This window comes from Perna viridis, chromosome 7 (assembly GCF_037379345.1).
Source record: "Perna viridis isolate PV_CMFRI_1.1 ecotype Kerala chromosome 7, ASM3737934v1, whole genome shotgun sequence".
Classification (NCBI taxonomy): Eukaryota; Metazoa; Mollusca; class Bivalvia; order Mytilida; family Mytilidae; genus Perna; species Perna viridis.
The window spans coordinates 23663865-23681256 of NC_142451.1; the positions used below are offsets into that span (position 1 = coordinate 23663865).

General features: G+C 33.2%; 1 protein-coding gene and 1 long non-coding RNA gene across 3 annotated transcripts in view; both read right to left on the reverse strand.

Moving 5' to 3' along the window:
* LOC148611891 (uncharacterized) overlaps nt 1–8582 on the reverse strand; it is a 40834-nt gene extending 32252 nt beyond the window's left edge. The window contains exons 1-3 of one of the 2 annotated variants that reach the window (XM_088592878.1): nt 8475–8582; nt 7150–7223; nt 2178–2198 (exon numbers count right to left, since the gene is read on the reverse strand). In XM_088592878.1, the coding sequence (XP_088449004.1) occupies nt 2178–2198; nt 7150–7223; nt 8475–8508 (129 nt within the window). In that variant the 5' untranslated portion in view covers nt 8509–8582. The remainder of the gene's footprint in view (nt 1–2177; nt 2199–7149; nt 7224–8474) is intronic. The other variant, XM_088592879.1, reaches the window with a different exon arrangement.
* A 3240-nt stretch (nt 8583–11822) lies between these two features.
* Nucleotides 11823–13940, reverse strand: LOC148611892 (uncharacterized). The gene is made up of 3 exons (XR_015924613.1): nt 13882–13940; nt 13407–13453; nt 11823–12560 (listed from the first exon to the last, which is right to left on the reverse strand). It is a non-coding gene; the product is annotated as an uncharacterized LOC148611892 (long non-coding RNA).
* Between the last annotated feature and the right edge of the window lie 3452 nt (nt 13941–17392).

The following is a 17392-nucleotide window of genomic DNA, read 5'->3' on the forward strand; positions in this document are numbered from 1 at the left end:
TTAAACGGCATAGCTGTATGCACAAGCTACAACTAATAGCGATCTGATTGTCTTGAACTGTATTTACGTATGATGTTTATGTCCCAACGCATTATGAAAATTTGGCGAAAAAATTTACATGTGTCTGCAATATGAATCACTGAAGAACGATTAGAATATGCAACTGAGTCAGAGTGAAAGCTTTTACATCACACTCTTGACTGTCTATATTTTAAAAAATCGCAAAATATTGATAAAAAATTTCAGAAGCGATTTTTTGCATTCTAACAAATATAGGGCTTTAAGAATTCTTGACTCCACAGGACCTTTCTTTCTTATCAAATAAGTCACCTATTAGAGTCTATCAGATGGAATTGTATGCGTAGATTAAAAGAAACATCGTATGCGTAGATTAAAAGAAACTTATAAACTAGTTTACATTTTGCTCTTAACAGTTCAGCGGTATTGCCATTGATATTTCAACAGGTTGAAATTTATTTAAACTGGTCTTTTGGTATAAAAAATACCATCGAATGTTTCTGTTTGTCTTTAAATAGCTTGTGTATTTGGTAAAACTGAGATATTTTGCAAAAATTGACCTAAATATGTTTTTGGTTAAAAGTAGAAAATGAAGCTTCATCATAATCGATGGTTGTTTTGTTTTGACATTTTGAGCATATTGAGTTAGAACTTTCACGTAATTGGTGATTTTTAATATATTTTTTTGTATTTTAACCTAGCTGCACATTGTAAACAGCCGAATTTGCAAAACAATAATACTGTATGTGTGTGTGTGTTTTGTGTGCAAAAACTTTTTTAGTTTTGCAAAAAATCTGTAGAATATGGTATATTTTGACCATAAAATCACAAAATGTACCATAATATTGGCAGAAATTTTTATGGCACAGTTCAAGAGTAATCAAGGGAACCAATGTTACAGCGCTAATCAAAAGAATGTAATCTAGGGACAAAGACCAGACATGGAAAACTGACATACACAACAAAGAACATAAAGTAACTAAAATCATACATACAAAGTAACAAAAGCAAATGAGCAACTCGAACTCCACCAAAAACTAGGAGCATGGATCAGGTGCACCGGTAAGGTAAGCATCTTCTGCCTTTTTAGAAACACCCGCTGAGTTGCTCATAAAAAATCAAGTCCGGGGTAGACAAACGAGAAAAGGAAAACTATGTCCCGTTGAATAAATCAGTTTTCATGGTGCAGATGGATACACCATAACGATCCACGAGTTCATGATGACGACCATAAAACTTCTGTAGTGATGACTGCAATCTTGTAGCAACATAACCCTGTTTCAGAAACCTATTTGTTAGAGTTCTAGCGCGATACAAAAAAAAAATGAATTACACCTAAAATTTAGTGTTCCTATTTTTTTTACTAAACTCTATCTAATCAGAGAAAATTTAGATATGCGTTATTTTTTTTCCAATATTTTGTCATATGACCTTGAATATTGATAACATGTTAGTTAAGCAAAAGCAGAATTTGAAATTATTTTTTTCTATTGAAAAACTATTGTCCTTCTTGATAATGTTTTGTGTACAGATTGTGCTTATAAAAGCAGAACATAAAGTCTCTGAAATGAGCTTGAATTGAGTAACTCTTTTTTTCTTATGTTCTTTTGGGTTCCTCTATGATAAAGGTTTAAAACTTATGTGTTTTAAGTATGTTACAAAAATTAACAACAATTTGACCATAAGAAACTTTTACGTCATTTTTTTGTTAGAGCTTAGATGTATTTTAAATGGGAATAAAAAAGGGTCAACGTTTATGCTCTGCGGGTTCAATAAACTTTTAAATTACAGCACGTTTTACGATTTGAACGCACTAATATTAGTGTAATTATACAAGGTGTATGTGCAAGCTTGTAGAAAATACCTACTTGTAATACTTTGCAGGTTAATGTTATAACAATCTTTACATGTATAATGAACGTTTAATCGTTAGTATGAACGTTACCCACAAATGAGCTGCAATGAAGCTGAACTAGATATAACCAACTTTTATTCTGTTTGATTTACATAAAGTATTTGATTAATGCTAGCTAACATCGAAAAGGTTTTATATTGCAGAACCCTTTTTGATTTGGATAATTTAACCTTGTATTTCCATATTTCAATTTCTTTGGTGTTATCATCTATAATTATCATGAACATATTAAACTGATTCTTACCGAATAGCTTGTTTTATGCCTCTGAAAGATAAATTTTTTTCAGTGTTGAAAATGTTCATATTTAGATCAGACATGCATTTAAAAACAAAACAAATACATAAATTTCAAGGTTATAAGACAATAATTATCAAAGCAGAACTTAAAGACTTCAATCTCTTTAATGACCTTGAAATGAGAAATCTTGACCTTGATGATTAACTCTACTTTCTTAAGTTCGTTTGGATTCTTCTATTATAGCAGTTATCGCCTATAACTGGATTTAACCGGCTGGTGGTGCACGTGCTCCCTGTTTCATTCAGTTTTAATAGGTTTCATTGGCGTTTCTGGGCTACACCCACAGAGCTAATTCGAGCTTTCTTCCATGGCGCAGCCAGTTTATCACAATATGTCTGGGCAATTGGATTCGGAATTTATATCGCCATTATAGCATCATAATACAGATTTTACCATTAATTTAACTGGAAATAATGCCTAATTCACGTTTGCAAAAGCAGTTACGTCATTCCCTGAAAAAGTAAAGAAAAAGTCTGGAGCAACGACTTTGTCGATCTCAATATCCTCATTAAATTTCCAAGAGAGTTAGCCAATTTTTCAAGTTTTTGAAGTTGTTGTTAGGGACGGACACATGCAAGCGGAATCTTCTCCTTCCCGTCCTATAACTTACATTTATTCGTGGACAAGGGCGTTCATAATATCCATGAGTATAATGCTTGTGAAAAGACCAGATATGTCCCAAGAATTACTGAAATAACTCCAGGACATTCGATTCACGGCAGGTAAATCAACGGGTTGGTCTACGTATGACGAATAGTTCCATCTAAGACAAAGAAGTAGACCAGGGTCATCATGAGGTATTATCAATCAAGATTTATGGACTTCAATATGAGAGAATAATAGCCGCAACGTTCATTCCTCAGTACAGAAATTACAAATGAGTGACAATGCACCCGCCAATTCTTCTTGGCAGCCCTTGTGTGAGAAAATTAACCTTGAAAACACAAGATCTTGTATCACGTACAATTCCAAAAAAGCTTGAAATCTTGAAAACGCAAGGGAAAGTCCAAATATTTTGCTGAAAAAGGTTAAAAGGGAGTCAACAGCAGGATGTATAGCTGGTTCATTTAAATCGAAACCAATTCTTACTTTTGGCGTATCCCTTTTGGGCTTAGTGCTGACTGGTAAAGAACCGGTTATATACAGATTGATTCATTATTTATCTTATCAAGAAAACCTCTGTCAACGATTTCATCGATACTACTAAATGTTCAGTTGTTTACAATAGTATCGATCGACGACGCTGCCGACGCAATTCGCGATCTAGGTCCAAATTCCTTAGCAAGTAAATCTGATGTGCGATCAGCTTTTCGACTTCTTCCTATATCACCCACTGATTTTGATCTATTAGGTTTCAAGGTGAACAATTCAAATGTTCTTTGACAAATGCTTGCCGTTTGGGGATTCTTTCAGTTGCGCCTTGTTTGATAAATTTGCTACGTTTTTTTCACTTTATGAATGAAAGCTGACCTAAGGGTCTGTATTCTGTTCTTAAAAGTATAATGGACTTACAATAAGACCGGTAAAAACATGGTCGACAAACGAGGACTAAGTAATTTTTTGCGATAGTTCAGGGCCTTAGTTTTCGAAATTTACTTTAAGGGCAAATTGTGCTACAGTTTATGGCCAAAAGACTGGTCCAATAGTAATCTAACCCAAATGTAATTTTTTTAGATGTTCTCTATATATGTGTCCATTGTTCTGTGGGGTCTAAATTTAAGAATAAGAACATTGTTTTTAACACTGATAACGAGGCAGTCTTGTATGTGGCAAATATGAAAACGTCCAAATAACCTCAGGTGATGTCAGTTGTACGAAAACTGAAATTTGAAACCTGTAAGTTTAATATTGGCATAAAACCTTGACATATTCCAGGCAAAAATAATTCTATTGCCGATGCAATTTCTCGTCAGGGATTCAAATTCCGGAAACTAGCCACAGATGTAGAAGAAATTCCTACAGCTTTACCAAACCATGTTTGGCTACTATAGATGTAGAGTCGGATAAGTGGTTGGCCAGTTCTTTATCCGACATTACAAGAAAAAGATATGAAACAGCGAAAATAACTTTTAGTCACTTAAAAAACTATTTGTTAGACATTACTTGGCCAATCCCAGTTGAACAACTAACCAAATTTACAACATACCTTTCATTGAAAAAGTTGTCTGCTAAAACTATTAAAACATATATTAGCGAGATTTCCTTCTGTTACAAGATATAAAAATAACCAGGACACAACCAATAATTTTGTTATTTCAAGAATCTTAGGGGGCATCCAAAGGTAAAATTGTAACAAAGATAACCGACAAACAACTGCGTATCACCCTTAAAAAGAGTAAAACCAATTAAAGGGGTCATTCTAAGGCTATCGTCATTAACAAGTAAGCAAACCGCACAAGCATTTGCCCCGTTGTTAAGGTGAGAAAGTTTCTTAAAATACTCCCAAATATTCCTGGTTGTCAACAATTCTTCATTCACTTCAACGGTTCTCCATTAACCCAGCATCAGGTGTCATCTGTGCTAAGTTAAACAATAGATTTTTGTGAAATTAGAGGAGCGTACCTATTTAAATCACATTCCTTTAGAATAATCTTACATTTGAATTCCCATATAAACGATAAAGTGAATTAAATTTTGGTTGTAGGTCAAATTGTGGTTTTGATAATTGGTCCCAAATTCTTCACTGGGGTGGAGAAGCAGCGAAAGAACGAACTGGCGGGAAAAACCTGAATCTTTAAAGAAAAAATGTTAAGATACACTGGAAAACTTAATCTGGCTTGAGTTGGTCCGAATTTGACCATGTCTTTGAGATGGAGTTATGTGTCAGGGAAAAAACCAAACTACCTCTTAGTTAAACTTGGAGCTTGCGATTTAGTAGTGTCAAATACTAAAGAACTAATTAAGAACATCAAATGTTCCTTTTAAAGAACAAAACATTTCGTACCAGACCTAAGCATAATTTGGTCCGAGATGTTGACAAGATTTTATTGGCATGGAACTCTGACATAAAAAATAACAGACAAATTGAGAAAGAGGCTTAATTGCGTAGTACAATCATTTATGATTAAGAAACAACAATTTTATATTCATTACCCGCCAATCAAAGCATCAGAATTAGAGATTTTCAGACACGACGGTACACATTTGTCACCGAAAGGCCTAGGTAAACTACTCAACAACATTTAAGGAGCATTTTATTGAAACTTTCATTTTTGGTACGGACAGATTTTTCCCACCAGAATGCTAAGTTTGCAGAGGAATTGTTTTGACTGTGTTTTCTAATCTATACGAAAGAAAATGAATTCGTGTGGCGGTAGATTCAACAACATATTGAAGGACACAGATGGGACGGTGAAGCAAATATATTACATTATATTTTGTAGCGTTTCCCTGTGACTGTGCTGGTGAATAATGACGAGTGCTGCATTTGGTTGCAACATTTACACATGTCACCACAGGAGCGACTCTCGCCTGGAGCCAAGTTAGGCTTAGATATTTCAGCCCTCACTAGCAGATTTTTGGAAACCTTCTTTAATGGTCTTGTATCTATATCCTCTTCCTCTCAAATTATTCTTCAGTTGACCTAGAGGTTTTTTTTTTTAAAGATTCGTCATTTGAACAAAGGCACCTTAGCCTTAGAGGTTAACTTAATGATATAATCTTAGTCAAGTGAGATGGAAGACAGCCCTTAGGCATAAGGTATCGATGTGTATCAGTTGGTTTGTAGTATAGGTCCATGGAGAGCTCATCCCCGATAAGGTGCTGGAGGCATCATTTTTGCTCATTATATGTTTTATCATAATGTATTAACATCTTCATCGGTATTGTTGTGCAATTCTGCATCATCAATCGACAATCTGATACCCATTAAGTTTGCTGGTTGCAGATTCCTTTATATATATATATATATATATAGAAAGGTCTGAAAAATTCCCAACGATGTTAGAACTGTCAAATTTGCGATGCAAATGTTTGGTCGTTCCCTCCGCAGGACTCGAACTCGTACCGCTGTGACATCTATGACAACACCGCCTGCACAAAATCCAGCGCTCTAGACCACTCGGCCAGATAGGCTATATAAAATATAGCTTTCGCAGACCGGGTCATTCCTCCTTATAGGATTAATCTAGGGATGTAACTTAGTACACGAATTATCGTAGTACGGGACAGTTCATTTAGATGCTATTATGTAGGATTGAGGATCAAATTAATGATGCATGTCACAACAAATCAATATTATGCAAACGCCTCAGAATGTGACGACTCTATAGTCACATTTTGGCAGTGTAGTGAATAGTCGTGACATTCTGAGACATTTGTATCATATTGATTTGTTGTGACATGCATCATTAATTTGAATATTACCAAACATAGTTTCTGACTTACATACATATATTAAATATTTGTTAGCCAAAAATGAGTTATAAGACTTCTTATAATAAAACAAAATATTCAAATACATGATTTTTACACCACAGTTCATATGAGCTATCAAAATGTTCAATTAGCTTTAATGTTTATAATTCTATGATAGGTTGTTTGAAAACATAAAATGTCATGCTTCAAATTCGTCAAATATCAAGCAGTGACCGTAACATACTGTTTCCTTCTTTTTTTTTTTTGGTGCGCGAATTACTACTGTGTCAGAAACACAGTTTTGTTAACTTAACAAAATTAGCCTTGTAGGAATTTCATAGTTACTACTTATCAACAAATCGTGTCTTAATTAAGAAAAACTCTTAATAAATATTTGTTTTAAACTAATGATCAGTTACGGGTTGAAAATCTAAGAAAAATACAGATAAAATTTAAACTTACAGAAAAGTTTTCCTTATAATATTACAACGATGAAGTGGTTTTGGTATAAAGAGCACATTTTCAATACAAATAAGTTAAACATAACATGTCAACAACTTACTCTGAATGTGCAATGCTGATCGATGCAATTGTGATGAAACAGAAAGGCAGTCGACAATAGAGGGCTTGCAATACCTGAATAATAAAAGATTTTATACGGTATTATTGTTATAGAAAAATTTTCGAAGTAGTATATTCTCATAAATCATGTACATAAATCATACAAGTAAGCCTCCACTGTTTAGTATTAGCCACTCGATGTCTTGAACATTTACTTTGATTCCAAGCGTTTTGTAAAACAAATGTTACATTTTTAAATTCCTGCTGAAAATTGTTGTATGAGAAACATTTATCGTTATGGTGTATCCATATGCGCAATGCAAACTGATTTGTTCGACCTGTCAGAAAACTATTGACAAAACGTGATGACATTTCATTCAGAATTGTCAATCTTCCTTTCATCTTAGGCAACATCTATGCGTATGAAGTGTTCATATCACAACTCATACGTTATGCCAGAACTTGCTGAAACTACGCAGATTTTTTGTATCGCGCTAGAATTCTAACAAATAGGCTTCTGGAACAGGGTTATGGTGCTACAAGATTGAAGTCATCACCACAGAAGTTTTATTGTCGTGATCATGAACTCGTGGGTCGTTACGGTGTATCCATCTCCGCCATGAAAACTGATTTGTTTAATTTGTCATGGTTTTCCTTTCCTCTTTCGTCTACCCCGGAATTGACTTTTGGCGGGTGTTTCTAGAAAAGCAGATGACGCTCATCCTACCGGCGTACCTGGTCCATGCTCCCAGTTTTTAGTGGAGTCCGAGTTGCTCATTTGCTTTTGTTAGTTTGTATGTATGATTTTAGTTACTTTGTTGTGTATCTGTTTTCCATGTCTAGTTTTTGTTCATGGATGCTATTCTTTTGATGACCGCTAGTACCTTTGTTCCCTTGATTACTCATTCATCAGACAAAATCGAACCACTGGATGACAAACTGTTCTTTAGGAGATTTTTGTTGGAAATCTAGGTGAAATCTATAAAAACTGACCAGTGTAAGTAAAGGTATCTCAATGTGTATGAAAGGAAAATAGAAGCTTAATTACCATCAATAAAAAAAAACACAAACAAAAAACAAAACAAAACAAAACAATAAAAAAAACCAAAATCATTTTAATACACAATATTGTGTTTTACTTTTTTTTCCATATATACTATTATGACATGATTTGTCATTAGGGTTTGACCCTTAAGCTTAAAGGTACAAAGATTTTTAGTTATAAAGTGTGTTGATATATAACATTAAGACTGAGAACAAAGTTAACGGCAAACAGGCTTATTTCAACAGGATATAAGTCTTTGTGTATAAAAAATGACAACTTACAAACAAGAAAGACTAGAAGCCAGTTAGGAGCCATTTCTAGTCAACCTTTCGTATTAACTAGTCGACACACACATTGTTCAAGGTTGTTGTTCTTATCTTAATACCAGGTAGAACTTTCATTGTAAATGCTTAAAATTGTTTTACGCACCTTGCATTGGGAGGACTATAGATTGAATGGTGTATTCGCTTCACATGTAGTGTATCAACACAATACATACACAATTAAAGTACAATAGGAAATGTATGGTAACGCTGAATTGTGCATTTATGAACTAAGTTGATGCTTCTGTGTTTTGGACGAATGAAAATACAACTTCTAATATTTACGTTATTGTTTTGGCTGGTACAGTTAAGGGGCATGCGATTTTGGCTTGTGTTTTGTGTTTGATAAATAACTACCAGTCATACTGTATTGTTTATGTGTATTATAATTTGGTACACATTGGCTTTAACAAGACATACTTTTTTGTCTAAAATCACAGTTAGAATTTATCAAACATATCAAAGAGTGGCATATCGGAAGAGTAATCAAGGAACCAAGATTACAGCGGTTATCAAAAGAATGTAATCCAGTGACAAAGACCAGACATAAATAAAGAACATAAAGTAACTAAAATTATACATAAAAAGTGACAAAAGCAAGTTAGCAACTCGGACTCCACTAAAAACCGGGAGCATGGACCAGGTTCACCGGTAGGGTAAGCGTCCGCTGCTTTCCTAGAAACACCCGCCGAGTTAGTCGAAAGAGGAAAGGAAAATGATGACACGCAGAACAAATCAGTTTTCATACCGTAGATGGATACACCGCAACGATCCACGTGTTCATGATGACGACCATGACACTTTTGTAGTGATAACTTCAATCTTGTAGCAACATAACCCTGTTCCAGAAGCCTATTTGATATAATTTTAGCGCGATACAAAAAGTTTGCGTAGTTTCGGCAAGCTCTGGCATAACGTATGAGTTGTGATATGAACACTCCATACACATTGTTTTGTATTATTATCAAGTTTTCATCGTTTATATATTAATTTTCTACTCATACGAATACTTATTCACCTTGAAAAGAACAAAATATTATTAAATAGTTTTGAGCTTAATTCATCGGAATATCTAAACCGTCTACGTCAGATGAAGATTACATTGTTTCTTAGTCATGATAATATTTATCGATCTATTAACCTATTTATTGAATTTTGACACGGAACAATCTTATGAAGGTTCGTTCATATTTAACCTTGCAAGACGATAAGGAGAAATCGTGATCCTAAAAATCTATAAACGTGAATTAGTTTATCACTGTAAATTATATTGGACGAATTGTAACCAAGTTTATTGTGTTCATTTAATACAAAAATAAGAGACCTGTCCTAATTGCCAATGAGACAGTCATCCACCAAGAAAAAAAAAGACAAGCAACGAACAATTACAATGTTCAAGATATTTGTGATCGGATATTACTTAAATTTGTTGTTTGAAAAGGAATAAATTAGTAAAAAGCCCTAACAATACGCATACTTTACATTAATCTTAATCCGAATATGAAAGTCAATAAAACGTTCAGGTAATATGTTTTTTACTCACTCTTCAGAAAAAGAAAAACCTTATAACGAAATATTAGTTGATCCAAAGATTAAAGACTACAAAACTTTATCAGAACGTTGTGATGAAACAATTTAATGTTTCTCTTGAACATAATTATTGCAAATGGTTTGGCTATCGTAATCGTGTTTTTGTTCCAAAAGTATTTCAATGGAAAGTATCAAGTTGGAAATATTCATGCCATACATTTTTTTTCAGAAAATTACAAGAAAAGGAAACAAGAAGACCTATATATTTTGTCTCTATGCATTGACACCGTTAAGTGCTTCATTACGAATTAACTTAGCGGTTTTATGACGCGTACAGTCATATCAAGTTACATAAAGTACGAGATGAAAGGGTGTCTTCTGCTATATCTGTTTTGTATTAGACCAATTAGAAAGGTCTTTATTCGAATTGATACTCTATGTTATACATTCACCATTTACCCGGAACAATGTAATTGCACTATGCTCTTTGATATGAAGAGAGAAGAGCTTCATCTAAGAAATACATATCTTTAAAGACTCTCTAAGTTGCGTCAAATATTAAGATGTATCAAGTTCCTATTAAGCCTGTTGCACTCTTATTCGGTCGTTTTCTAGTGCTGACTAGATGAAAGAATTCAATAAGAAATAATATAATTATGAGTTTTCCTATGGATTGGTCTGGATATGTTGTCTTTTTATGTTCCTTTCATTATCCAATCATTCTTTCGTCTGTATTGATAGTTTAAAAATTTAAATGATATTGCTGAGGGTTGATATGTGTTCCTCTTGCAAATGCAATTGGGTAACTTTTTTTATTAAAATCAATTTCTGTGTTTAGTGTTGAATATTTTATTCATGTCGCGTTTCTTATAAATAAAAATAGTAGGTCCAGGTTTAAGTGCAGACTCATATAATTAATATGCTATCAGTATATATTTGGTCACGTGAGTATGGTCGAGACAGTAGAATTATAGATCTGAATTAACGACTTGCTATAACTATTCGTCATATCTTGACCTACACTTAGAAATCGATGGTAAAGGAAAACTATTGACCAAACTTTACGACAAACGTGATGACTTTTCATTCAGAATTGTCAACTTTCCTTTCATCTGTGGCAATATCCCTTCTACGCAGACTTTTTGTATCGCGCTAGAACTCTACAAAATAGTCTTCTGGAACAGGATTATGTTGCTACAAGATTGAAGTCATCACTACAGAAATTTTATGGTCGTCATCATGAACTCGTGGATCGTTATGGTGTATCCATCTGCACCATGAAAACTGATTTATTCAACGGGACATAGTTTTCCTTTCCTAGTTTGTGTACCCCAGACTAGACTTTTTATGACCAACTCGGCGGGTGTTTCTAGAAAAACAGAGGACGCTAACCCTACCGTTGCACCTGCTCCATGCTCCCAGTTTTTAGTGGAGTCCGAGTTACTCATTAGCCTCTGTTACTTTGTATATATGATTTTAGTTACTTTATGTTCTTTGTTGTGTATGTCTGTTTTCCATGTCTGGTCTTTGTCCCTGGATTAAATTCTTTTTATTACCGCTATAACTTTGGTTCCCTTGATTACCCTTCGACATTTTAAAATACATATTATTTTTAAGAATGTATTGACTCGGAACATCTTATATTTCCACTTTTTTTATTAGTCATTTAAAAACAAAATGAAAAGTAACAAACTATTTTATCTGATAGTAATTGTCCTATCGTAAAATGCATGAACAAGAAACAAAAATCCATTGTATAAATTTTGTCCTCATCTGAAAGTACTTATAAGTAAATATCATTGTTCAGTTATACTTTGTTTTAAACAATTGTTTACATGTTTGTGTCGTACTGCAGAAAACACCATAAGCCATAGTATACATTTATTTTAGTAAAGTACAGTTGAGTCGTTTATCAGATTATTATCTCATGATTAACTAACCATAGGCCATATATAATATAGATAGACGTGTTATTTTTTTGCCATGTGTATTTGAATATTCAATGGGTTGAAGAAATGAAGGCTAATATTTTATGAATATGCATGTTTATTTATTTAAGTAACCTATGAGTATGTACACGAATCATATATCCAATCACAATTTGCCATAGCGATATGCAACTGTTTCAGTAAATGGACAGATCTAAAACCTTTACTTCATTATATTTGTACATGACATGTATCATCATTTTAATCATATTTGCCATATCAATTTTTACATGATTTGCAATGTAGAAATTATTATAAAATATAATTATCATAAGTCACAAATATTGTAGTAAATACCACTTGTTTATCTGCTGCAAACCACGTGGTAACCATGCGTTTAGGTCTTTTACAGTTGAATGATCCATTGTTGAAAGACTTTTACGCATATTTGTTGTAGTTTTGTAAACATCAAATTCTGTAGTTTTTGTTGCTTTCTTTGAATAAGTTGTCATACGAGTCTCGATATGTTTTCCCATTAAATCACGATTTTCAGGATAGTTTATTATGAAGCACTTATAAATAAACCCTGTAACAAAATATCACAATTAGTAACAAGAAAATATATGTATAAGTTTCTGATTTTCTAAACATGAAATAAATCATTCTAATAGATTTACAAAACGTTTGTCATTCAAAAATTACTACTTGAACTGTTATTGCGTCACAGATTCATAAAATTAATAAATTGAATACTTAAATATTATCTGATCGAAAGTTACTTTTCTGTGTACTTATAAACAGTGTAACACTTGCCAAAAGATCAAAATGAAAATAGTTACTCTCATTCATTAACTTCAATATTATATAAAAATAAGCATATTAAAGAAAATTGAATTAGCAAAACTAATAGCAAAAGCATCTAACTAATCAAAATTAAGCTAAGCAAATCAAAAGCAAATCAAAGCAAAATACTAAGCAAATGTAAAATAAGCAAATACAAACTGAACGATTTACCATGCCTTATATGAGGTACAAAGGTTGCACAGACTTGTATACACTGAAATTCATATCTGCCTTAAACAAGTTTAATAAAAAATGTAACTCAAAAGTATTTGATCAAATCTAAAAATTTACTCATTTACTCTCGGACTCATTTCGCTCAGTCGCTCGTCATTCATTACGTTTATTTAAAATCAAGTTATTTAATTCAGGCATAAATCAATAACTCTTACCTTAAATATTATGCCCGTTAGAAAATTACAGTTACTTTTAAAAGTTTATATAATTCACACATCATTCGCCCAATACACATTCTTACTACGATAACGTTAAAAGGGAAAGTTACCCGTGCGTGAAACGATGTAAATCAATAATACAACCGAATAATTTTCGAATAATGACCGAAAATGTAAAGATAAAGTAATAAACTGACCTGAATTAACTGTAGAATTCCTCCAACATGAATAAGAAAATATCAAACTGCAAATTAAAGTAACAGAAGCAATCAGATACGTGTGTTCGGCTTGAACATAAATCCGCAACTACCTGGACTTCAAAAGGAATAAACCGCCAAAAAGGGATAAACCACCGAAAGAGATATGACCAATGAAATAGTAAAGAGTGTGCGGCTAAATCAAGCGTAAAAACTGACCATATAGAAATAGTAAGAGTGAACAATAATCAAGACGAAAACTGTCAACTGTCCGTCTATGTAAAAGACACATTCATAATCAATTACAATCCGTAATTAATCTGTGTTAAATAAAGACAAAAGTTTCATATGAATATATTAATGATTTTATTTCAAACTAAAGTCAATATAATAAAATTAACACAAATTCTGAATATTTACACACTATCACAGTATTTAGGAACACAGCATGATGTATTTCGCTGATTTTACTCACATTAATTGGTGATATTTGTCATTTTTGTTCACCTGTTCTGGACACTCGTTGTACTTTCGTTTTCAAGTTACACTTCCGGTTGTGCAATGTATGTTACGCATAGTAAAATTGTACTAAAGATTAAAATATAAAACAAAAATGTTTTGCACGATAGAATGTTTTTATTGTTAAAATGATGTACAATTAGAATATTATTGTATTTTTATAAATTCTCATTAAAATATTTGTGAACTTATTGGAAGTGACGTTTTTCCAACAACGCACGTCTTCCAACATGTGACGTAATTACGCTAAAAAATAGTCTTGCTAAAACTTTTGGCTGTAAACATTAGTGTTTTTTAGAGAACTTTATTTTTAAAGAATTAACACTTTTTTTACTTCAAATGTATTTTTTGGTTAATCTTTTAAGAGAAAAGTCAAGGATGATGGTAAATTAGAAATTTTGGTTTATTATAATTGTAATTAATTTCTGAACTTGCGCAGGCAAAGCTTAAGTTAATAAAATATCAATTGCATAGAACTTTGCCAATCATCAGTATATTTTTTAAATAGGAATAAATAGGAGAAAATTGGATTTAAGGAAGTTTTCTTGAGGCAAGAAACTGTTTATAAAATGTACTTATATTGGAGGACAATATTTGTACAATTGTACAACCTCAACGAGGAGTTGAGAAGTACTATTGGTTAAATGAATTGGTGATAAACCAGTCATCTAAATTATATGATAGTCAGAATAAGGTTTTCTGACAACTCTTACCAAATCAAAATTAATACTTTTTAGCAGGACTCAACTCAAATATTTTCCGAAGCATATTTTTATGGTAATTTCATGGGTAAGGAACCTATGATTATTCATTGTCCTATCTTAAAGTATTGAAGATATATTTTGGTACTACAATGGATTCTTGCCACATGTACTAAATATATGATAAAAATGAACGAGTAAACACGCATAATAGGTTGTTAGTATAGATTTTTTTTTACCTACACAAAACGTTGTTAGAAAATAAAGTTATGAATTTCACTAGATCTTAGTTACTGTACATCCATGGCCAATAATCCCAATATAGTGAGTTTCTGAATTTCAGTCTCATATATATATATATATATATATATATATATATATATAAACGTCTCAGAATGTGACGATTCTATTGCGCGACACTGCTCTATCGGATCCGATTGATACAGGGAAGATATGTAAACGTATAGAATGGTCTGAAAAATTCCCAACGATGTTAGAACTGCCTAAATTGCGATGCAAATTTTTGGTAGTTTCCTCCGCGGGACTCGAACTCGTACCGCTGTGACATCTATAGCAACACCGCCTGCACTAAGTCCAGCGCCCTAGACCACTCGGACAGCTAGGCTATATAAAAATATAGCTTTCGTTGGCCGGGTCATTTCTCCTCGTAGGATTAATCTAGGGCTGTAACTTAGTACACGATGTATGGTAGTACGGAACAGTTCATCTAGGTGTTATTATGTAGGATAGAGGATCAAATTAATGATGCATGTCACAACAAATAAATATATATATAAATATATAACTAGCCGCTACAGTACCACTGTCTATTATATCTAATAATCTCCAAAAATAGGTTTGCACTCTTGAAATATTGATATGTCAAATATAACTGAACTGCATTAGGGAAAATGGCTGAAAACTTTTTCCGCACTTTTTACCTATATACGCAGTCAAAGAGTATCTACGTAAAAGATGATTCAGGGTAAATCCAAATAGATTTTTGGTTGTTTCTTAGATGCACTAGATATGTTTGCGGAAAACAGAATAATATTTACATCTTTAAAACGTCCGCGGCTAATATTTTGAAACTTCCGAATTACAACATTTAGTCAAAATCAATTATTCATGGTTAAAATATCACATCCAACGCTTGAATGGTGTAATTAAAACTTAATTTCAAAAGGCCACTACCTTGCAATCATTAACTCTTTACAATTTTAGAACTGGGTAATATGACTAATTTGGAGAAACATTTCTTTTTGTTTTTGTTTGATAGAATACGTTTAGCTTGTGCAGATAATGTTCTTGTATATTTATCATGTTTAGGCGTTATACACTGCCTATGCGTATTACTGTTTTGGGCTAGTATAACATTAAAGTGTCGTAGTTTTTTTTTTGTGTTTAACAGACATAAAGGGTATACGGCTTTACCATATTTTCATCGAAGGATTCGTTTGCTGAACACCTAAAACAAGACGGGTGATGGATAATAATAATACTAAATGATAATTGTGTGTTTTATATGCTGGCTTCAATTCTCAATTGACAATGATAAATATTTATCTCGCGTCTTATCCAACAGCGGGAAATAATTATATAAAAGGTGCGTCTGATTTGCCATGTAACTCCCTCATAGTCGTAGTGTCACGATTGGCATCAGGATAAGTTCTCTAGTTGGCTAGGCCATGACGGGCGATATTGAAAATGCTGTATCTAATACTAAGCAGACATTATTGAATAGCATGACTATACTTATAGGTTCCAGACTGGAAAATTTACAATCTACCTTACAGCAATTAAAGTTGGAGCTGTTCGACGCTCAAATTACGATACTGAGGAAACTGTTTCTGATAATTTTGAGTTTCAACGCAAAGGGAACGAAAACCTGTTTCGACACAGTGTTAAAGTGATATCATAGCTAAAGAAAAGCTTATTCCGTTTTTGACTAATCGGACGTCAGCTTACAAAAAAGAAGTAAAAGAAGTAAAAGAAAAGCGAATATATGGGGTTAGTGGGATCAGACAGCGTCTCCTTTTGGTACTACACATGAATTTGGTGTTTGATATTTAGTAATATCCAATGTTTCATAGTAACGAGTTCTTATATTATTTTGTTAAACTATTTTATTACTATTTGATTGGAGGGTCCCTAAAATTCCCAAACAGTGTCCTATTAAAACGTTATGGCATACCATTTCCCATAAGATGATAAGATGGTCTGGATTTCTGTATTCCAAGCATTTGACATTACTTCTTTATCACCTTGGATTCGAAGTTAGTTCCCTGATCTGGGTGAAGCTTCTTTGGTGTCCCATAGTGTACTACCGCTGTTTTACCAGTTTGATTTCCGGATGGAACTGTGCACATGCCTTGGCGTAGCGAGTGAAATGATCCACAATCATCAAGATATTCTGAATACCGCCTTTTGAGTATGATTCCAATGTAAGGAAGTCCGTACAAACTAATTCCATAGGCTGGGTTGTTGTAATACTAACCACGGAAGCTCTGTGTTGTTCTCTGTTTTCAGGCATCGTTCACAGTGTTGAATCCACTCATGGATATCCTTGGTCATCGAAGGCCAGAGTAAAATCTTTTCTGGATCAAACTGGTGATTCGCTCCTCGACTGGGTGCCCCGTCTCATTGTGTAAGGCTTCAGGAACAGGTGATACATGTGAAGAGTGAACGACAAGCTGTTGACATGTCCTTTTATTAATATTAACCTCTCTGTATAAACATCATGTTTCAATACCTACCCGAGGAATT